The 21,617-nt window shown below is 45.6% G+C and overlaps 2 protein-coding genes and 1 long non-coding RNA gene across 6 annotated transcripts in view; 1 reads left to right on the forward strand and 2 right to left on the reverse strand.

Annotated features, from left to right (window-relative positions):
• Positions 1-8,495, forward strand: mmrn2b (multimerin 2b). The gene is made up of 8 exons (XM_035533225.2): positions 1-498; positions 2,304-2,426; positions 2,500-2,606; positions 2,823-2,906; positions 4,083-4,184; positions 4,556-4,959; positions 5,078-6,542; positions 6,756-8,495. Exons 1-8 carry the CDS (start codon positions 104-106, stop codon positions 7,187-7,189), a joined length of 3,114 nt encoding a protein of 1,037 aa, XP_035389118.1. The 5' UTR covers positions 1-103; the 3' UTR covers positions 7,190-8,495.
• On the reverse strand, positions 4,393-6,877 carry LOC145651280 (uncharacterized). The gene is made up of 2 exons (XR_014117131.1): positions 6,742-6,877; positions 4,393-4,737 (listed from the first exon to the last, which is right to left on the reverse strand). It is a non-coding gene; the product is annotated as an uncharacterized LOC145651280 (long non-coding RNA).
• bmpr1ab (bone morphogenetic protein receptor, type IAb) overlaps positions 7,796-21,617 on the reverse strand; it is a 26,400-nt gene continuing 12,578 nt past the window's right edge. The window contains exons 3-13 of one of the 4 annotated variants that reach the window (XM_027002712.3): positions 20,850-21,083; positions 13,123-13,294; positions 12,891-12,993; positions 12,626-12,722; positions 12,406-12,502; positions 12,013-12,148; positions 11,490-11,682; positions 10,996-11,293; positions 10,491-10,666; positions 10,253-10,383; positions 7,796-10,142 (exon numbers count right to left, since the gene is read on the reverse strand). In XM_027002712.3, coding sequence (XP_026858513.2) covers positions 10,017-10,142; positions 10,253-10,383; positions 10,491-10,666; positions 10,996-11,293; positions 11,490-11,682; positions 12,013-12,148; positions 12,406-12,502; positions 12,626-12,722; positions 12,891-12,993; positions 13,123-13,294; positions 20,850-20,916 — 1,596 coding nt within the window. In that variant the 5' untranslated portion in view covers positions 20,917-21,083 and the 3' untranslated portion in view covers positions 7,796-10,016. Of the gene's footprint in view, positions 10,143-10,252; positions 10,384-10,490; positions 10,667-10,995; positions 11,294-11,489; positions 11,683-12,012; positions 12,149-12,405; positions 12,503-12,625; positions 12,723-12,890; positions 12,994-13,122; positions 13,295-14,346; positions 14,584-17,926; positions 17,947-20,849; positions 21,084-21,617 lie in introns of those variants that run through there. The other 3 variants (XM_081697223.1, XM_081697225.1, XM_081697224.1) reach the window with 3 other exon arrangements.

The raw sequence follows: 21,617 nt of genomic DNA on the forward strand, positions 1-21,617 counted from the left end.
CTCGCAGAAGGTGGGGACAGAAAACTTTGGTGAATTCACACACACTTTGCAAGAGAAGAGGATAGAGAGAGAGAGGAATTACTTTGTTGAGGTGTTTCCAGGGATGTTAGGATCTGTTCCTAAAACAAACAGTAAACTGGAGGAAGACGTCCAGCACTCAGAGCTGATGCAGCTGTTGCTGCTCTTTGTTGGTGGCAGGAGCAGCAGGATGGTCCTCAGCCTCCCACTGCCTCTGCAGCTGCTGCTGGTGGCACTGCTTCTGAACACGATGCCCTGCCATGCTGAGCTGAGGGCCCGGGACCCTGATGTGGCAGAGGGGCCGACGGCCGGGCTCGGGGGCTGGCCACAGCAGCAGGCGCCGGGCATCTTTAGAGCAGCTCATTGGCCCATACCACATGGACACCACGGCACAGGCAGGGCACTGCAGCCTCCGATGGGCACGTCTACATGGCCTATGCTACCCTCAAGCGGGAGTTCCCACCAGCCCACAAAGATGGGGTGAGTTCAGTTGCCTTGATGTGTCTCAAATTCCAGAGTGGTACCTCACCTAAAAGAGTCAGTAGCACATGGGTACGGTAACACCAAGGTTGTGGGGTTGATTCCTGGAGAATGCCTTTTCCAGCATCCTGATAAATATTTTGGGGAAAAAAAAACCATTGCTTTGCATAAAAGCATCGCCAGTGCTTTAAAAAATATCAGATACAGTAGCACAGTATGTTGTATAAAACTTGATCTTCAGTGGCAGGAGAAAAAGATTCAATAGGATTTGTGGTTTGGACAGTGAGTTGAGGATCTTGAGTGTCTGGGAGATAAATGTGGCTATTTAGTGGTCTTGCAGACACACTATAGCCCTTATGAGTCTCAGCTGGTAGGTTGTCCTGTTTTAGAACACACACACACTCGGTTTCCTGCCAGCAGAGAATGAGCTACGAGTGGGGGGGGGGGGGGTGTCTCTACACTGGGCATGCTCAGTGCAGCACGGCAGGGGGACGGGTGGGAGGCAGGTACTGATGCAAAAGACCAGCACAGACAAGGGGATGTGTCCAAACATGACTCATGAAGAGGCAGGGATTTAAAAAGCATCCTTTAAAGACAGATTAATGATAAAAGAAGAGAGAGATGAAAGGATGGGTGAGAATTAAAGAGCGGTGGACAGAAAAGGGTTATACAGGTGTGGGCAAAAGAAGCCAGATAAAAGAATACAGAACATTAAAAAAACAGGAGACACAAAACAAGAAAATCTATTGTTAAAAGGAATGTGTGCATAAGAAGCCCATGTACTGTGAAGTGTAAGATGGACCAAAATAAACAGCCTTCATTTACATGGATCTGACATCAAATTTCTTGTCTGACTATCATGTTTACTCTCAGGATTCTTCAGAGGATTGAGCAGCAGTGTTCCTGTGAGCCAGTTTATTCAACACCAAAAAGTGAACGCTCGTCCAGTTCCCTTGTTAATGTATAACACTAAAAATACACTGCACTTTGTTCTAATTGAAGACTGTCCCACTCTGGTAAAATTAGCTGAGTATGTCTAGGACTTCGTGCTGGGCCAAGACTGAGTCCATAATGACTAGTGAAGGGCTTGCACAGGATGTGCGTCATGGTGGCAGATAGCATAAGGATACAATAGAATAGAGTCCATATCAAAGTGTCAAGCCTTTTTTACAGTTTTGAGGCAAACACGATCTATACAGAAAGTGCCGTGCTGTTATAATTATACCTGGCTCAGATACGAGCCCATTCATATTTGCGTACAGACCCATCTGGCATATCAGTGGTGTGGGAAAGAAGGTCTGCAATTAGGAATGGTTTCAGAAAGCGTGGGTGGCTGGTCTTAACTTCCTTTCACTGACAATGCCCATTGTGTACAGAGATGTATCCTTGCTATTATTTTACTTAGTAGAAACACCATGTGTCTCCTGACCTCAGTGGATTGTCTGCTCTAGGGAAGAGGGAAAGATGGGGAGGGAGAGAGAGGAGAAGAGAGAGGCATTCAAAAACACTAAAGTGGTATTTACTAGTAATCCATTTTCAGATAAAGTAATAAAGAAACCCCTACCTGGCATCTAAGACTGGGTTGCATCCTAATATTAAAATAATGATGTTCATAATTCCTCTGACATTTAGATTCAGTCTCCCTTTCTGACTGATAATATTTGTCCTAAAACTTGGAGGTCAGGAGTCAGAAGAAAGACATCTTTCTGTGAGTGCCTCTCCTGTTGTGTCTCTCTCCTCAGCCAGTGGCCTGGAGTTATATCTCCACTCTCATCTTCCTCTCGGGCTGTGTTCTCTCCTTCCAGGAACTGGTGTGCGTTTGTTCAACGCCGTGTGCTCACCGTGGCCGTGCTCTGTGGCACTGAGAAGTTCCAGATGAAGTCTGTGACCCCTTGCCCTGGCCATGACCCCGAGTGCCAGATGACAAAGTGAGTCAAAGCGGCCATGTAAACTGCTGCAGTTTCAGTTTAAAGCTTGCGTCACGTGAATGTTGGTGTTCAGGTGTGAGCCGACCTCCCGTCCAGCGTACAGACAAAAGCAGAGGATTCTCACTGCAGTAAACTGGAAGTGCTGCCCAGGCCATACAGGCTCCAACTGTCAAGAAACGGGTACAGCACATGCCTACACCTCTCCACTGACATATAGCAAGGATTATGGATTATGGCATTATCCATTATTATTATAGCAGCATGGATTACTTGGACTGTTTTTTATATTGCATTTAGTTGCATTTGCTGTATAGAACATTTTCTCCAGTTAATCCTTACTTCTCCTTTCACTGCATAAGCATAAAAAATGTTGCTCAACCTCTATATCCTCCACAGTAAACCCTAAAGAAGGAGAAATCCAGGCTAGTCAGGAGCACACAGGAGAAGCTGATTTGGAAGTTTCTGGAGCTGAGGACACAGGCAAGTTTAGAACAGGCAGTGATGCTTTCAACTTTGAACTCTAACCCCATCAGTTACCCGTCATGACTTGTTTGTTCTTCTTTTCAATAAGGCTCAGGCTCTGACAAACGAGAAAATAGCCAGCCTGCTTCTGGCTCCATGAGGGGGTGTCAGACAGGAAAGAGAGCTGCAGTCTGGGTATTTGGACATACTGTGGCCAGAGTAAACAAGGGTGGGGAGTATGCACAAGAGAAATGCAGATGACTTAAACAGGCACTGTCCACTTTCCTATGGATTCTAAGTGTCTGACAGGATGGGATTATTATGGCTATGAAAAGCGTTTCTCAGGGCAACTATTAAAAATGGTCAGCTCTGATGCCCTCTACATCTGTTTCCAGTGTGGGACTTGAATTGTAACATATTGAATTGAATTAAATTGTACCATATAAACAACTCCTCAGAAGAAGAAAAATTCATCATTTGTCAGTATGTGGCAATAGAATAAATTTATGGCAAATACTGCACCAAGTGCTGATCAGGCATTCTTATTGGTCCTATTGCACTGTTAAATTCTACAGCAGATTCATAGAAAACACTTCACCGCATGCTGATCAAGCTTTCCTACTGGTCAGACTTTGTTGGTAAAATCTGATGACCCTTCAGAATTTTAAGACTTTGTTGGGATTTTCACTAGGACATATTTGGTGAAGTTTGGATTTCACGCAGTGTCAGCACAACACGAGTTAAGTCGAGGATGTAATATGGACTCAGACATCCCCCATGCTGGGCTGGAAGTGCATCGAGAGAAACCACATGTCGCAAGTGTCACATTAGTAGTCAACAAAGATGTGGATTTAAACTGCAGTAAATTGTGTTATTGTGCCTGATCTTTTTTACTATACTGTATAGTTTTACATATTCTTTCTAAATTTTTTGTATACTGTAAATATCTAAACATTTTTGCAAACATATAAAAATTGAACAATTGCGCTTTATGGAGGAAGTGACCATGGACTATTCTCCATCTTAAAGCAAAGTAATATTTTATCTTTCTATTTGGAAGCATATTCCATTTTAGAAACCCCCCCCCCCCACCATTCTAGACTTCTAAAGCTCTTTTGGGTTTGTTTGTTTTATTTTTGTATTTTGGTTGTCCTCCTACTCTTACTCCCAGTCTGCATGCGCTGTGCCCTGTAGGGGTGAGGACTGAGGCTGACCTGCTGGAGGGTGCAGGCTGGGAGAACAGTCTGGGCCAGGACTCTCCCCGGGGACCTTCTCTTCCTGCCCCAGCACTCTTTGGTAAGAGTTGACTCACCTATGCAAGCAGATGCCAACATATATTTTTGCTGCAGGTGAACAGTACATAAACAGGGCTCATATTGGAGGCAACCCTGAAGATTAATATTTTTTTCTCAGGTTAGAGAACCAGACAGCCATAACATTTGTTCATCATATCAGAGACAGTGATGATACATTGACGATACAAAAACAGGAAGGGATCATCAACAAGGGTTTGCTTTTTAAAAACAAACAAACAAACAAACAAACAAAAAATTACATATGGAAGATAGACACAGTGTATTGCTTCCAGTCCCCTTCCATATAAACATGATGACTGTATTGCCAACTGTTTTTAAATGAGGCTAGTGACTATAAACATATTGGTTTAGGTATTGGTGGAGCAACCCGGCCTTCTACTCCTCTGCCCATTATGGATTCGGCCAGTCTTTTGATGGTCCATCAGGGATTTGCAGCCATGATGACCCACCTTCAGCCAGTACTGGACGCCTTTAATCACAGCCTGGCCCGTTTGTCCAGTGAGGTGGAAGTGATATCCACGGATCTGCAGAAACTGAAGCAAAACCAGGAGAACAATGTGTCCCACAGCGGAACAATTGAGGAAAAGTTAGCAGACAGCTTTGAACAGATACGGCAAATGCAGGCCCAGCTGAATTTGCAGGAAAAACATATGGAACAAACAATGCAATCCCAGCAAGACTTGCTGCAGCACAACCTGACAAACCTGAAAAACGACATTGACCATCATATCAATCAGAACTATGAAGATATACAGGTACCACACAGCTAACTAATTCACCATTAAATAGCCTTCTAACCTAGAGTTTACCTACAGGACATTAAAATCATCAATATTTCAATGTCTAAGACCACATCTATTTTCTTTTCCTTAGGGGAATCTGCAGTATCTGACTGCATCAGTGGAGGAGATCAGACTTAGTCAGGAAAGGCTGGAGGAGTTGACGCAGGGTGAACGTCCTCTCTCTGGCCCGACTGGGAGCCAGCCAGCACCAATGTCCAATGCGTGGGAGGCCATCAGCAGCCTGGATGAGAAAGTGCTGAATAACAGCATGCAGCTCCGTGCCTTGTCTGTGAACTCCAGACACTTTGTTAGCTTCACCCAGAACCTGGAGCATGGCCTGCAGAACCTGAGCCAGATCCTGGACCAGGTCCACCAGGACTCAGAGGTGCGCTTTGCAGAGGCTGGGCTAGAGGTGGAGGCAGTGCGCGTGGCTGCGTTGAACAGTATTAACGAAGTGGCTGCTAATCTCAGCATGCAGGCGAATCAACTGAGAGAGCTTGAACTTTACATGGACAGTTTTTATCAGCATCTCCAAAGCAATGAACCAACCACAGCAGAGGAAACGTGCAGATGTAAAGAAATCAGCAAGTCTTTGGTTAGACTGGAGCAGGAGATAGCTAATGTAACAGACTTGGCCAGAGAGAACAGATATGCCCTGGAGGATGAAGAAGCAAAGAAGGGCCAGGGTGACTGGCCTGTGGAACTTGAGGATCTCAATCAGGGCTTGTTGAGTGTGAAGGAATCACTGGCATTTGAGCAAGCAAAAAGCAGGGCTCTCAATGACAACGTATCCCAGTTAAAAGCCTTACTCCTGGGCAGCCAAAAGGAGATTTTTGAGTTTAAAGAGTGTGTTGTAGCCAAGTCAGCTGAAATCAGACATCTCTCTGAATCTTTTTCCTCCCTTCTGAAGGATGCCACCCGGCACGCAGATGTCCTGGAGGTGCTTATAGGAGATGAGGTCATGGAGTTCTTAAGCTGGTCCAGCAGTCAGCAGCAGGAACTATCCATTCCCATTCTGCTACAGAAAATGCAACTGCTGCAAGAAAAGATTGAGAGTCATGAGAGCAGGCTGGCTTCTGTGAGGAGGAAAAGAGAGGAGAGAGATCACATGAACACTGATGTCCTCGGGGCCTTCTCAGAACAAAGTCTGATCAAAGAACAGGGGACAGCCGCAGCAGATGAGCGGGACTCTTTAGCAGAAGCATTTGTAAGGCAACTAGACAGAGACTACTCAGCCAGCAACATCTGGAGCCTGGGCCGGAAAATGGAGGAGCTTGCTGAGAGGCTGAGCCAGCTGGAAGAGCAACACCATAACTGCACTGCAGCCCCTAGTGGTGACATGGTGGAATTGCAGGGAGAAGTAGTGTCCCTGCGACAGGCTTTGGAAGATCATCTGAGAACGTTCCAGAATCTGTTCACTTATACAGAAGAGCTCTCCAGCTCCCCTCACAGTCTGAAATTGGATCAGCTGTGGACTGAGATTAACAGAAAGGACAGGAAGAGAAAGGATAAAATGGAGGCGCGCAGCAATCTCCGTAAAGAACCCAAAAGAACAGGCAAGTATCCCTTCTGTTCAGTTCAGAATGAAAACGAGTCTGTTAAGCATGAATGCAATTTGTGTATTATATGTGTACGCTGTTTGAATGCCCTCTTGTGGACAACACTAAGATTGCAAAGTGACAAAGCAAATCAGAAAATACACAGCCAGACCTCGTACATACAAACCCCCCCCCCCGCTAATATAGTTCTTCATACCATATCTTACTCAGCTTCCAAGGGGCCATCATACTCTTCTGTGGCATTCATCGCTGGCTTGGATGACAGGACAAGCAGACGAGGCACACTCCTTTTCCAGAAGGTGACACTAAACCACGGCAACGCTTACAGTCCTTCATCGGGGGCTTTTGATGCACCTCAGACTGGCGTCTACCTTTTTTTAGTGACATTAGACTTTGAAAAAGGCCCGTGCCTGGTGCGCCTGATGCGTGACGCGGTTCCTGCGGCCACCTTCAGGCAGGAACAGCGCCAGGGCGAACTTCGGAGCCGGGCTTTCCTCCTGGAGCTTCGTAAGGGGGAAAGGGTTATGCTGGAGCTGCTTAAAGGAACAGTGGGCCAAAGGCAGCCTAATGAGAACACGTTATCAGGTATTCTGCTATTCAGCACTGAGGACACAGACTATAAGCAAGACTGGATTCGTGACTGACTCCTGGGCGGAAGAAATCCAGGCTTACCGAAAACTGTGCTTTACTGCATCACCTACCGGACTGCCTGAAAACCGCCAAAGATACCAATGCCATTAGTTAGATTTGGGCTCCCTCTAGGGCCCATTTGTAGAACTGCAAAAACAACCAGAGTGACTTAAAAAAGGGTTTTAGTTGTAGACTTAAATATCGTTAGCCAGCTAAATAGGTTAGAGGCCAATAATACGCATAACCGAGACACTGCTTATATTGAGCTTGTATCATGAGGGATCATGTCACATGGCAGTAGGCATCCCTACAATATTTCCCAGATGTTTCTTTCTTTTTTGTTCTGATATCCTCAGATGACATTAAGTTGATGTAATGGAAGGCTTAACTACAGCTGGTCAAGTCAAAAGAATTATGTATACACAACCTTTAGAGATGGTATAAAGCTGAATTCTAGCAAGCACTTACAGACATGAATAATAGCGGCCAAAAATTACATTAATGATGACCACAGTAAGGGACACTGCCCTCTGGCCAAAGACTGAGAATGTTCATCCATTCTGTGGTATAATACACTTAAGCCATTCTTTTTATTATCAGACAAATGAATAACACTGTGATTGCATACTAAAATAAGGTAATTTACTTAAAAATTAATATATTGGACAAATTCTGTGTACAGAACAGCTTTTCTTGGTAAACATAAGGCACTGTTCTTAAACCCAAATGCTGTACAAAATATAAACAAAAGGTTTTTAGTCCTACACAAGTTTCTTTTGCACAATGGACAAGTAAGACATGGACAACATATCCTGCGGTCATCTAATTATACAGAGGAACTTCTACTGGCTACAAGACACTTATTAAAACAGCTTAACTGATATGGGTTGCAGTGGACAGACCTCAGGCGTGTGGATCTTTAGCAATTAAACACAGCAGGGTTAGCCGCATCTCAGTGCATGGTCAACATGGTGTGGAATGCAGAGTTGTGAGCCCTGAACGACATCGGTCTGAGCTGTAAATTCTTGTGTATCCTAGTACTCTACACTGCAGTTCCCAGAAGCACTACACTTAGAACAGTGACCACTAATGTAGGGTGCTGGTTACCAGCACCTTTATGGTCACAAAAAGGTTACTTTTGAGTGCACAAATGAAATTCTCTTGAAGCAAAATCACTGATTTTTAATCATCTAGGAGAAGCAAGATGAGTTAACACAACGCCATATAATCTTTAGTACAACGCATGGGAACGCTAGGACTGATATGAACATTATATGCATTGCAACTGCTAATGTTGAAAATAAATAATTTGTTATTGTATGTGTTCATATCCAGCACATGCACACTTATCTATCTGTGGGAACATGTTTGTAGGCCACAGAAATATTTGATTCTAAAACAGTAACCATTCCTAAATTAAATATATGTTTTAAAAAACTACTTTGTGCAGAAGGGTTATGACAGTTTTTAAAATTACACAAAATAATAGTCAAATAAGCTTGTGTTGAGCTGCTCAGTAATATATTGACTATGCGAGTTTAAGGGACACTATTCTTAATGATGTACATTCTTTTTCTTGCCACAATAATTAATTCAGCACGACATGATTAGAATAAATAGGACATGCATTTGTATTTTCTATCCCGTTACATATTTATGAGATTCCAGACCAAAGTAATCAGTCACTTGATTTTCCCAAAACTCTATCGAGTTTAAATTCATGTTAATTAATTAGGCGACTCACAAATCCTTCTGACATGTATTAATGTGTTCTAATGGCAAGACGAATAGTGGGTGTGGGATTAAATGAGGAGCGACTACATGGCTCATGTTGTTGTCATGACCGTTTCTGCTGCTTAATGAACGCGGATCCAGTGCTCCCAGAGAACAGCAGAGTGACATCACAGCCTCTCTGGACAGGAGCTGCTGACAGCATTCCTATGCCTGGGGTGGTATGAGCTGGTGGTGTGTTTCCTGCTTTAGGACAGAGAGTGGAAGGATTGCACCAGCTATGCCATTACAGTTCTATAGATCCTTCGGTGCTCCCACTGCTCACATCAGCCAACTCTTAAGTATCCGATATCCATAAGTAGTTAAGGGAAGTATTTACTTTTACTAACATTTGTTTAAAGTAAGGGTGTACGTCCAACTGCATCTGCGGCGTTCACTGCACTGGCCGGAGGAGGAGCAGGCATCTAGAGGGACGTGGCCGCACCTCACGTGGCTGCTTTGCAGCACAGTGCAAGCACAAGGCTGAATATCACAATGAAATCAGCAAAAAGAAAACCTCCTTTCAGACACACATGTCTCTCTGTGCAGGAAGGAGGAATGGAGTGGGGAAGTGAGAGAGAGAGAGGGAGAGAATGAAATGGAGAGCAAATCCTCAGCCTTCTTCCAAACGTTTCTTCACTGTGTCAAGACGTCTACTTCACTGACTTGTGCCTTTCTCTCCATTATGTGCACAATAATACATGGCTTTCACAGAAAGCACCACTTTCATTTGGCAGTTCTCTCCCAATCTATGAGTGCCCAAAGTCAAAGAGCAGGGGATGGATAATGGATGGATGCATGTGAAATCACAGCCTCAGGTTTTAAGGACCTGCCGGAGAGCAGACTTTGTAGATGTGACATGGCACTTACTGTCCAGCAGAGGGTGCTACAAAGACACAGTGCTACTGCAACAGGATATCGGATCCTAGCAAGAGAGAGGTGCTCTGCTCCACAGCACCCCCCACAGTCGTGACTGTGAGCTGAGCCAATAATTCTTTGTTGAGGCATGAATATTTCAAGGGAGTCTGCTTTTCCTCTCTGCCAACGGGGGATGAGCAGAGGAAGCACGGCTCAGATTTTGATGTCTTGTGACTCCACCATCTTGGCGAGCGTTTTCTTCACTCGAAGGGCAGTGAGACGAGAGGCTGGGTTTGGGGCCCAGCACTCAGACATCAGCTTCAGCACTGCTCTGAGACACTGCACGCAGAGAGGGGGGGGGGGGGGGCATGAGCCACACATCCAGCTCACAACTTCAAATATATATGTGAACAGAACACACATGTGAATGAGTACACATGGGCCTATACCTCATCACTGTTCCACCGGTTGGAGACTGTGGGCCGTACACCTTTTACACACACTACTTCCCGCATGTCCTCGTAAGATGGCTCTGAAGGAACAACGTCCCAGTAAGGCAGCTGATACTCTTCTGCAATGCCTGCAGAGTCATGAGAACAGTGGTGAGGCAAATCACAGGAGAACAGCGGCGAGACGACTCTCTGGAGAACAGAGGTGATGCACAGACACACACACAAACATACATACCTCCTGTCACACACCGTCGGGCCATCTCCCAAACCACGAGGCCGTAGCTATAGATGTCAGCCATGATGTAGGCCTGGAACTGGTTCTTGTTGAGAGTCTCATCCAACACCTCCGGGGCCATGTACCGCCGTGTTCCCATCCGAGTACTCAGAGGAACGTCCACATCGTTAGTGTCACTGGCAAACGGGGAAGCATTGAGGAGCTAACACAGCTGCAATACTGTTTGCATGGCAACAATAGTAATTGATGATGATACACTAAAGTCCTTTAGTCTAATAAAGTCCTATATCAACCTGAAGATCAGTTGTAGAATTATTTACAGATACAGATATCTGAATACAAATAATCCCACATCTTTAGTGCTACCATCTGGGCACTTATGAGTTAGGCCAGAGATATGGCAGAGTGCATGTGTGCCTGCCTATGGGTGTGGTCCAAGATGCACAAACAGGCACGTATACCAGCCTATGAACGAGGTCAGAGATGCATGAGTGTGCATGTGTACCTGTTGTATTTCACAGCCAGGCCCAGGTCAGCGATGCAGCAAGTACCATTCTTCTTGATAAGGATGTTCTTGCTCTTGAGGTCGCGGTGGGCGATGGCCGGCTTGCCCTGTGTGCCGTAGATCTCTGTGTGAAGGTGGCACAGGCCACAGGCCGCAGAATAGGCCAGCCGGAGCAGGGCCTGCGTATCCAGGGTGGTGAACCTCAGGTAGTCGTACAGGGAGCCGTTCTCATGGTAGTCCGTGATGAGGAATAGCTGGGTGAAGGCTCCCGTGCCCTTAATGTCAGCTGCGATGAAGCCTGGCGAGAGGAGCACATACATCTCAAACACGCAACAGGAGCTCTCAGTCCAGTCCGGACGGGGCCAAAGCCAGCCCAGTTTTTGGTTCTGCTCCTGATTGAGAATCTCTGATAAAACAGAATGCAGAGGTATCTAGCCTAATAAATAAGAGAGTTCATTGTGTAGCACTCATTTCAATGTGCAGGCGAGCCATACAGAGGATGTTCTCGTGTCTCATCAGGACAGTCTGGTAGATCTCGGTCTCGCGGAACCAGCTGGCCTCCTCACGGGTGAAGAACACCTTCACTGCCACCTTCTCCCCTCTCCAGCGGCCCAGCCACACCTCGCCGTAGCGGCCTTTCCCGATCTGACGCACCATCTGGATCTGCTTAGCGATAGTACGCTGGACCTGGGGACAGGACAGGCAGGAACAATCAAGCTTAGCCCTTGGATACACTAGGGTAAATGGGCTAGGCTAAGGCCTAAACTGGCTTCCTGAAATAAATGTATTGCAATGAAACATATACTGCAAGGGCCAGGCAATTCAGAAGGCATTTAAAAGATCTATTTTTAGGGTGTTCCACAAGGATTTAAACACAAGTGTAATGTAAATTAACGGTGTGGTGTCTAATGACTTTGTTTCAGCCTGACTGGGTGCTTTATGCTTTAATCATTAAAAACATTAGTACCTGTAATAAAGCAGTCTAAAACACAATGAAAAGCAGGGAGAGTTTTCTACCAGCAGGGGGAGCCCTGAGCCAGAGCCTGTGCTAGACTGGCTGATGAGGTCTTTGAGGGACTCTCCAGCTGGGATGAAGGCCTCGTCCTGCTCCAGGTCTCTCTGGTAGCGCCTCCGCTCCGTCTGCAGCTTATACCTGAGCAAACACACACAAAGGAAGTCAGACCGCCATGTGGAATTACCCTGCATTTTACTGGACCGTTCAGTGACGACGCCTACTGTTACTTATCAGACGCTCTCACACGTTTTTTTTTGAACTTGTGCCGCTATCAGTTTTACAATAAGTTTGCCTTATGTGCCTTCACTGGGTGTGTCTGGCTCAGGCATAGAAGTCTCTAAAACACTGGAGATTTATCAGCATGTTAAACTATGTTTCAAAAACCATTTGCTCACCTGTAGTAACACACAATTGTGATAGCAATGACAGTAAAGCAGCACACCGTCATGGAGATGAGGAAGGCGAGCCAGTGGGCACTCACAAACAATTCATCTGTGTGGGAACAGAGGCACATGTTGCTTTAATATATGGAGACAAGAAGCAGACGAGCCGTGGGATGCGTGGCTGGCCGCGGGCAGGGTGGGGATGCCTCGCGTGCCCCATCCAGCAGCTCACCCGGGAGTGCAGGCGGTAGGGTGGGCTGCAAATCTCGGTTGCAGAAGTCCGTGGAGCAGCACTCAATTGTCCGTCTTGCCTGGGCATTGGGCGAGTCCTTTGGGACACAACGGCATTTTTCAAAAACCAAACACTGTTGGCTTAAAATCACCTGCGCATGACAGTTGGCCAAACGGCACAACTGAGAATCCAGAAAGGTTATGGAATGAAATTCTACATACTGTTGGTAATGAGCCATGTTCAGGCCTCCCCTGGTGGAGTTTACCTTGCACTGGAAGTGGGATCCCTCATATTTCATGCAGCCAGATGTGAGGACAGCCTCGCCATGCTCGTCTTCTTCAATGATGGCAAAGCACTGCCCATTGGTCCTGCGCACGCGCACACACACACACACACACACACACACACACACACGGCAAAAAAACAGTGAGGGCAGCATGACAGGGAGGGCTGCGTGGGGGATAACTGGAGGAGAGTTTGGCGAGTGTGAAACTCACTCGCAGGTGTTGTTGATGGCGTTGTCAGGGCAGTGGCCCAGGCAGTAGCAGCTGAGGAAGCGGGCCGCGTCCTCGGGCGCCACGGTGGAGCCATCAGCTGCCTGCGACCTCTTCGGCTCCGAGCCGTGCTTCATCCCTGTGCCATGTAGCATGTGGTCTGGGTTCTGTCCACCTGAACACAAACCAGAGACAGCCTAAGTACAAGAGGTATTCTCTAACATTATATACAAATGGTTAGATATAAAAAAAAGTCCATTTTTGATGTTCTTGTACAGGGTTTTTTTTAATGAACAGGAGTAAATTGAATATTTAATGCTGTAGTCTGTGTTAGACAATATTTTATAGGCTGGTAAAGTAACTTATAGTCTGTTTTAGTCTGTGTTAGGGAGTATGTAGACTTTGTCAGACAGTAATCTGTGTTAGAGTAGCCTGTAGTCTGTATTAGTCTGTGTTAGAAGTGAAGGAAAGGAAATGGGGTGTTACAGCAGCTTCACATCTAATTCAAGGAATTCTGTGACTGATTCAATGACTAATGATTTTGGTGGACCGCCCACTTAGAAATAAACACCCAAGCAAATAAACTAATTTATTCACCATTTTTGTTGTAAGATTTTGTTGTAAGATTTTGCTCTAAGATAACACAATTACAAAGGACTCCAATACAGCACAGGAAAAAAAAAGGGAGAAAAAAAAAAAAAAAAAAAAAAAATCACACTAAGCATCTCTGTCAAGTGCATTGCAGGCGGTACAGCATGACCAAAACAAACTCTCCGACTGTGAGTAAGACAGAGATAAAGACCCAAACAGGAACAAAGAGGGTGGCACAAACATGGATGTCTGAAAACTGTAACCTGACCTGCGTGCGTGCGTGCGTTTCAGACAGACAGGGCGCATACTACCCAGGCACAAAGGCCCCAGTGTTGAGCAGGAGGGCTCCTCAGCTGCAGTCCCGCCGCACTGCGTCCGCCTGCAGGTCCGGACAGGCCCGCCGGAGCCCTGAGCTCCGTCAAAACAAGCCCCGCAGCTGTTTACTCAAACACCGCATTCCACATCTCACACCCCTGCGCCATTACCTGAGCCTGCATGCGTGGGCGCACGCACACACACGCAAGGTAGGAAGGCCAGGGGCACAAATCACCTCTGACACATCGCAGTCGAACCCTTCCCGCAGAGGAAACAAGGAAGTTAAGATTGGGGATGATGGAGGTGGAGGACATGCTGTACCTGTAGGCAGCTGAAAATGTGCATTAGTGCTGATCCCAGGCAGTAAAACCTCCTGGGTGGAGTCTCCAAGCCTGATATCCAGCAATGAAGCCAGGCACACAGCAGGCTTTGAACTCAAAGCACTGATATGAGACAGAGAAATAGCTAGGGCTCCTCATGATGATATGTGAGAGAGAGAGAGAAAGAGTGAAAGTAAGTGTGACAGTGTGTCTGCACATCCAAGACATTGGAGAGAGACATGCAGTGTGTATAGCCGCTGTAATCAACACACACCCTTGCTCTACTGGTGCAATAAATATTGTTAAATTGCAAATGCAATACATTTAGCGAAGGAAGGTTATATTTCATTATTTCATTGCTTACATCTCCAAAATATGTCTTCTCTGGTTTTCTTTATTCACTGCGTCCTAGGAGCAAAATTAACCTAGCCACCTTTTCAGTCCTGTCTGAAGGAGAAAGGAATCTGTATATAGAGCAGAGCTTTAATATATACATTTTATTTACTTTTTGTTGTCCTTCTCCACACTTTTACAGTTCATAACGCTATTAGTCACTTTGGCAACAGTTGCTAATTACAATTAATTCAGTTCAAAATGCAATTTAAATTTGAGAGAGATTAAAACAGGGTTAGAGAGTGTGAGAGAAAGTGCGAGTGAGACAGAAAGAGACAGAGAGATCGAGAAAAATGGAGTGGGGATGATAAAACCTTGCTTGCCCACTGGTAAATAGGAAATGACCTCTTTGTCCCATGGTTTCTGTCCTCTGCTACACTCAGCATCTAATGTTCCAAAAATCAATCAGTCCATAGAGCTATGGTGCCATGGTGCCTGCCTTCCAAAGAGAGACACAACATAATCTGTATCCTCTCTAGCTTCATGTGTTTCTTTTGGCTATTTGGAGCACATCATTAGAACATGTTCATCCAAGACCCTACTAGAAGCTGAGCAAAAATATAAGAAAAAGAATTAGAGAGGAAAGCGAAGGGCCCCTTCATCAATGTGCCAGAGGCCGGATTACAGGGCACTGGGTTAACACCAGAGCAAAGGTGTGGCTGGACCCTACACACGCGTGCACACAGACCGACAGACACACATGCACACTTTTGCCTTGCTTTCTTTCGCCTTCTGGCATTCCAGAGTTTCTCCAGACATGTGCAGTGTGGCAGTGACATAAATCTCTCAAACGCGTCAGGGTCGGATTTTTGCAGTTGAGAAATGTTCGTTTAAAGCTGTTGAGGAGAGAGTCCCAAGGCCCCTCCATTAAGCTGAGCGTAAAATACACAGGGTGAAAGCGTTTCATTTCAGATCTTTGATCACCTCGCAGTTTAGGCCAGGCGCCGGTGTTGTCAAACAGGGTCCTAAACCATAATGGAGGAGGAAGCTGGTAACATAAACAGTGTTTAACACACACCAAAAAAAAAAAGCTCCTGTGAGGTGAGAGTCCATATTGCAGTCTCTCAGAGCACGCGAGAGTAAGCGCGAGAGTTAGAGCACTCAGAGAGACGTGTTTTTCTCCCCCTCTCTCCAGACCAGTAAACTTGAGGAAGGAATGCGAGTGGTGAGGCCAGCACACAGGCTACTTTTAAGCGAGCCTGTAAGAGCCAGGCCAATTTGTCACAACGCGTTGGCTTCAGCACACCTCCACAGCTACGGCAGCCAGATATTTACTGGCCAAAAAATAAATAAATAAAGCTTCGTCGACTTAGAACAATGAGACTTAGACTTAGAAAATCAGACTTAGAAAGGCTTGGGAGAATGAGACTCAGAAAAGCTTGGGAGGCCTACAAGAGAATGAGACGAATGCACATATGAGTACATACGAATGTCTAAGTGAGGAGCACAGGCAGCTTTTAGAGCATGCTCCTCTGAGGGACCTCAATAGCTCAGATTACCCCAGGAGCAGAGGCAGCCCCCCTGACCTAGACAACCCCCAGCCTCCCTCCCCGCAGCAGCGTCTCCCAGCTCCCACGTGTGCTTCATTCTGGCTGTCCGTCGCAGCGGAGTCTGAGGTCTGGCAGTGCGCAGGCAGTAATGAGGCCCTCCAACCGCAAGCTGCCAGGCTGTAGGCCGCTGGGCTCCACACCACACCCGGCCTCTTAAAGAGACAGCGCCCCTGCTCCCGCTCCAGGGCCTGCACCATTTCCTGCCAGGGACTGGAGGAGTGAGACGCTGGAAGGACATCTCTCAGGAACAGTGGACGCGTCGCTGCCACATGGAGGAATATGTGCACTGGCCTCTAGTTTTGCCTGAGCTTTGACGGCAGTGGCATTAAAAGCCACTTAAGCAGGAAGAGCTTTCGCTCTCTCTCTCCCCGTCGCCGTTTTTTCATTTTCTCTTTCTCTCTCGCCTTTTCCATCTCTCTCTCTCTCTCTCACATCTTGGGTTTAGCCACATTAAAGAGGAAGGCAGCACAGGTAACTCTGGGGTGCAGCACCAAACTCAGTAAAGCTCGGAGAGCCAAAGGTGAAGTGGGAAACGCTGAGAATGCAGACACAAGAGGCGTGGAAACTTCACACCTTGGTAAACAGGATATGCCAGCTGTCTTATCACTGTTGTCAGGGAAACGTGTCATTGTGACACCCCCACACATAACCACAGCATGTACTATAATAATCAAACAAAAAGCCTAAAAAAAACCCCCCAGCATGAACCAAATCCCCCCCCCCCCCACATGAATGAATATGATTGGGGGGGGAGAGAGAGAGAGAGAGAGAGAGAGAGAGAGAGAGAAAAGGTGAAAATAACTCATAGATGCAGAGCACAGAGCTAGAGGAATGTTGGAACAGGAAATGATGCAATAACTCAGCCAAGTCTCTCAGAGTCTATAATCAACCGAGCACTCATTCTGTCGAGCACAGACATACAGAATCTCCCAGTGCCAAAAGGCTGAAGAACATTTCAGATTGTCCATTAAGCCCATCAAAATAACTTAAAAAAAACAAGCATGTATAGTAGAGGAAAAGCTGATTCATACCAGCCACTGTCAAAAATCTTACACAGTCCAGGATCATAGGTAACAGGAAAGAAAGAACAAATGTCCATACTTTCTAATCATATGACAACCAGACAGATAGGACATTTGTCCACGATGGGTATAAACGAGCCTGAATGCTGAACCGGGCTCCAAACAGGAGAGTTAACACCAATTCAACACTAATAACTCGGTGCTTATAATGTTCATATATTTCAGGACTGGAGCTCATATTTTCTAAGAAAATACCCTGTTAATAATCCTTTGCTATTAGACTTGTTTGTTAAAGATAAATGAGGGAAAGAAGAAGAGCATGTGGAAGACAGGGGCCATGACAGTCCAGTAAAACAGGATGGCTTTACTAAAGCGAGACACCTCCAGAGTTACGCTTCCTACACCTAGACAGGGCAAGGGCCAGAACACTGAGGGAGCAGTGGGCTTTCTCTACTGTCCCGCCCCCTCTCACTCACACACATGTAAACATGTACAAAAACACACATACAGAAATGTATGCATACACATCCAGATACACAAGCCCCCCACCCCCCACCCACCACACACATACACACTTCCATGCACATGTGTGCATGGACAACACACATCCACACACCTCTTTTGGCCTTAGTTCCTCCATTTCTGTCCCTTTTGAATTTGGTTTCTGAAACACACTGAGTATTTATGGTGTTTAGTCCAGGGTAATGACCATCAGGCAGCGTAATACAGGAAATGGTTGAAGTGATGGGGAAACGCGGAGCACCAACAATAGAGTCAACAAGCTTCCTGTAGTAGTGGCTAGGCAGCTGGCACACAGCAGGAGTAGGGCGTGGGGGAGCGTGCGGTCATGCGGCAGGGGTGAGCAGGAGGGGGTCTTGAAAACAACAGCGTTAACACGACACACAGCTCCTATAATCCAACTATTATGGAAGGGCAGAGCTACAACTGTAACAAACCAGGGGCTGAAATGAGGAAGAATAAAATGGTGAATTACACCATGTCTCCAATTCTTTGCAAACAGCAAGTGTGTTTTTACTGTGTTAGGAACAAGTAAAGATGTCTTAACACATCGAATTCCATAATCAACTCGAATGGCCAAAGGGGTCATCGTTTTGAGCATTTGTAATTTGCTTATGTATAGAATATAAATAACAACAATAAAAAACTGATGTTAGAAGACTGACCAAAAGAAATGTCAACGTTATTTTCATTGTTTTTAACAGATGTTTTTAGAGGTAAATCAGATAAAGCCACTCATTGCTAAGGTAGCATTTGATGTGCTTGAACAGCCGGAAATCAGTTAGACAAAGCACCGCCAAAATGCAGTTCAAATGGCTGCTATAGGCTTTTGCAATAGAACTTGAAGTAGAACCTTTTTGTGCTTCATTAATACTGATCTCAACAATACCAGACTAAAATATTCACCGACATCATAAAATTTAAGGAATGGAAGATATGGGTAGCTTAATTGGGCAACGCCATTACATCTCAAAAAGCTCAAAAAAGACCATCTTGGCCGTTCTAGTGTGGCCGTGGCTGCAGAAGGTCGACCTACACGGGGTCAGCTTCGTTTAGAGAGCTTCCCCATACCATCTCCTCCTCTCTGTGAGACCTCCTCCTCTTTAAGTCAACATCTACTGAATTCAAAAGTGCCAAAAAGCTCCTCGCCCATGAGCACGTGAAAACTCCTGGCGACGCGCCCCGAGATCGACTGCGCCAGTCGGGAGGAGGCGCCTCACTCGGAACCCGCTCACTGTTAAGAGGGGACCTCTGCAGTGTCTGCTGGTGACTGCCCTCCATTTGAATGGCTTTGACCATATTTACCAGCAAGAAGGACGAGCTCCCAGCATCCGTTTCGGCAGCCATCCCAGGGCAGGATGCAAATAGCAACAGGGTAATAGTATTTTGGGAAGCATGCTGCGCTCTCGGGCCAACGGTGAAGTGAACGCAGGGTTAGCACGGCACAGAGGATTGGCCACGCTAACACTCAACCAAAATAACTGCAGCAATTCCATCAAGGGAGAACCTCTCCCCCTCCCTAACATACTTGGTAGGACGACAGAAAACCCAATGACTAAATCTTGCTCCCACACCCCAAAGGCCTGTTTATTACTCTGGGTGTATGCTATCAAAAAAGTTCAGAGCTAATGAGCCTGGAAGCTTTCAGTAATCAATTTCAACTTCAAAAGCTAAGAAGAATTTAATCTCCATCAAATCTGCTTTTCCCATCAGGCTTAGGAGGTCATAATTCTAGTTCTTTTGTACAGAAAACTCTCTTTTCTTTCATGGCTTTCCTGTTACTAAGAATAGACACTGTTTAAAACTCCAAGAAACTATAGCCAAAAATAGGGTGGCTTTTGGAAAAAGGAAAGAAATAAACAAACTCATAAACTAAACAAATACAGGCAATATTATCTGTTTTCATCACCGAGCAACTAAAACAGAAGAGATACTGATACTGAGTAGGATAAATGATCAAAACTAGTCCTGAAGTCTTGCCGTCTGAGAAATGAACTGTCATAACAAAACCAAAAATTCATTATAGGATAGAAAGTGACACGAGAACCATAAAGGCTCATACTGCATTCAAAACCAGGCCACTTTCCATTAGCTCAGCTCCTTTATTTACACATTTAGTATACAAAATGGAAGAGTTAAAGTAGGCACAGAGAGTCTGCTTTTGATGGCACAGGCAGTTGACTTAAGGGCCTAATCAAACAATGGCACCCTTAAAATGCTTTTTAGAGATAATGTGTCACTTTATCTGAAGAAATACAATAGGACTAGTTCACTTTTGCCCACACTTTTAAATCTACAGATATCTGTCAGCTCCAACTCTGCCCCCTCCAGAGATCACAAACATTGAGTGACAAGAATCACACAGAGCCTCCCTAAATACATCCTAACCCAATACTTGCTTAGCTCTCTCTCCCTCCCTCCAAATGGCCCAATGGGTCATTCACAACTAAACACATGGAGACGAGAGACTGAGATTAATAGTGGGTAATCCACTAAGTGGATTATTTAAATAGTGAAACAAATGTCTTCTGATAGCCCATAGAGGAGAACAGTACATTTTGATAGAGGCTTCCAAAGATGTATAGATTTCTACATTCAACAAAAAAGGAAGACAATCTTTTGACTTTGAGAGCAGGGAAAAATGAACAGAATACCATGAGACCAGGTAAAAAAGGAAAAAAAACAACAACCCTGAATTCAGTCTTTGTTCTCTGATGCATCAGTAGAACAGCTGTATTTTTTAAAAAACACCCATTAAAGAACTAAAAACTACTGAAAACAGTAATAAATGCAGGGGAGAATTCTGCCTCAATTTGAATGATCGACTTCTGCCCATCACTTTATCCGCCTACAACAGACACCTCTACCTTTCTCTACTCAACTTACTCAAAACCAAACAAAAACATTTTTTAAAAAATGCTAATTTTCTATTGCAAAGACCCCCGCTGCCTCATAACACAATGCCCCAGAGCAATGACTGAAGGAGTTGAAGGGAGCTGTGACATGTAGCTGCATCTTACCCTCGGCTTGAAGACAGAGCAAGAAGCAAGCTCCACAGACAATGAGGAAGACCCCATTGCTCTTCATCGTGTCGGCTGGGTGGTGAGGGGTTGCAGATGACTGGGTGGTGTGGCTGTGTGCTGCTCTAGCAAAGCAAAGGTGTTTTGGGAAGATGATTCTCTCAGCAGTGCAGACAGCAGGAGAGAGCGGTGAGGACTTCAAAGTCAAATCACAAATCTCTCTTGTTTAAAACCCTACAAAGAACAGAGAGTATAGTGATTAGTGGATCAAATATAGCACAGAGGCCTCCTGATAGACATGGACTGGACATCATTAGGACTTTAGGGTTAGAATTTTCTTTCTACAGGAGCTTGACCCCTGACCTTTGACAGCTCTGATGGAGTGAACTGCCAAGGGAAGTCCCAGACAAAGTCCAAACTTGCCTTGCATTAATAACAATGTGTCTCAGCTCCCATGTGTCTCCATGCAGTTAGTGGGTCCTATTGGCAGCTTGGGCCGAGGGGTGGGGCTCAACCAACAAGCACAGAGAGGGAACCTGGATGCGCCACCTTTCTCTGAGCTGAAACGGACAAAGAGCCTGACCTGCATCCTTCCATTCAAACTCTCCTGACTCCTCTGTAACAGGAAAACAAAAAGGAGGAGCTCCCACAGCTTGGGGAGGGTGCGATGTAACCCCTTAAGCAATAGGCCTCTGCTCAGACATTGTGCAGTATTGCGCTCCAACTTCAGCACTGTTTCTACCTGGCTACCTACTCAACTTCGTGGCA

This window comes from Electrophorus electricus, chromosome 15 (assembly GCF_041902795.1).
Source record: "Electrophorus electricus isolate QZ-2024a chromosome 15, ASM4190279v1, whole genome shotgun sequence".
In the NCBI taxonomy this organism is placed as follows: domain Eukaryota; kingdom Metazoa; phylum Chordata; class Actinopteri; order Gymnotiformes; family Gymnotidae; genus Electrophorus; species Electrophorus electricus.

Bases quoted from the DNA above. Each gene is read 5' to 3' on its own strand.
- mmrn2b (XM_035533225.2), top strand. From the start codon at position 104: ATGTTAGGATCTGTTCCTAAAACAAACAGTAAACTGGAGGAAGACGTC. The intron at 499-2,303 runs GTGAGTTCAGTT...CTCTCCTTCCAG, and splicing joins CACCAGCCCACAAAGATGGG to GAACTGGTGTGCGTTTGTTC. The intron at 4,185-4,555 runs GTAAGAGTTGAC...ATATTGGTTTAG, and splicing joins TCCTGCCCCAGCACTCTTTG to GTATTGGTGGAGCAACCCGG.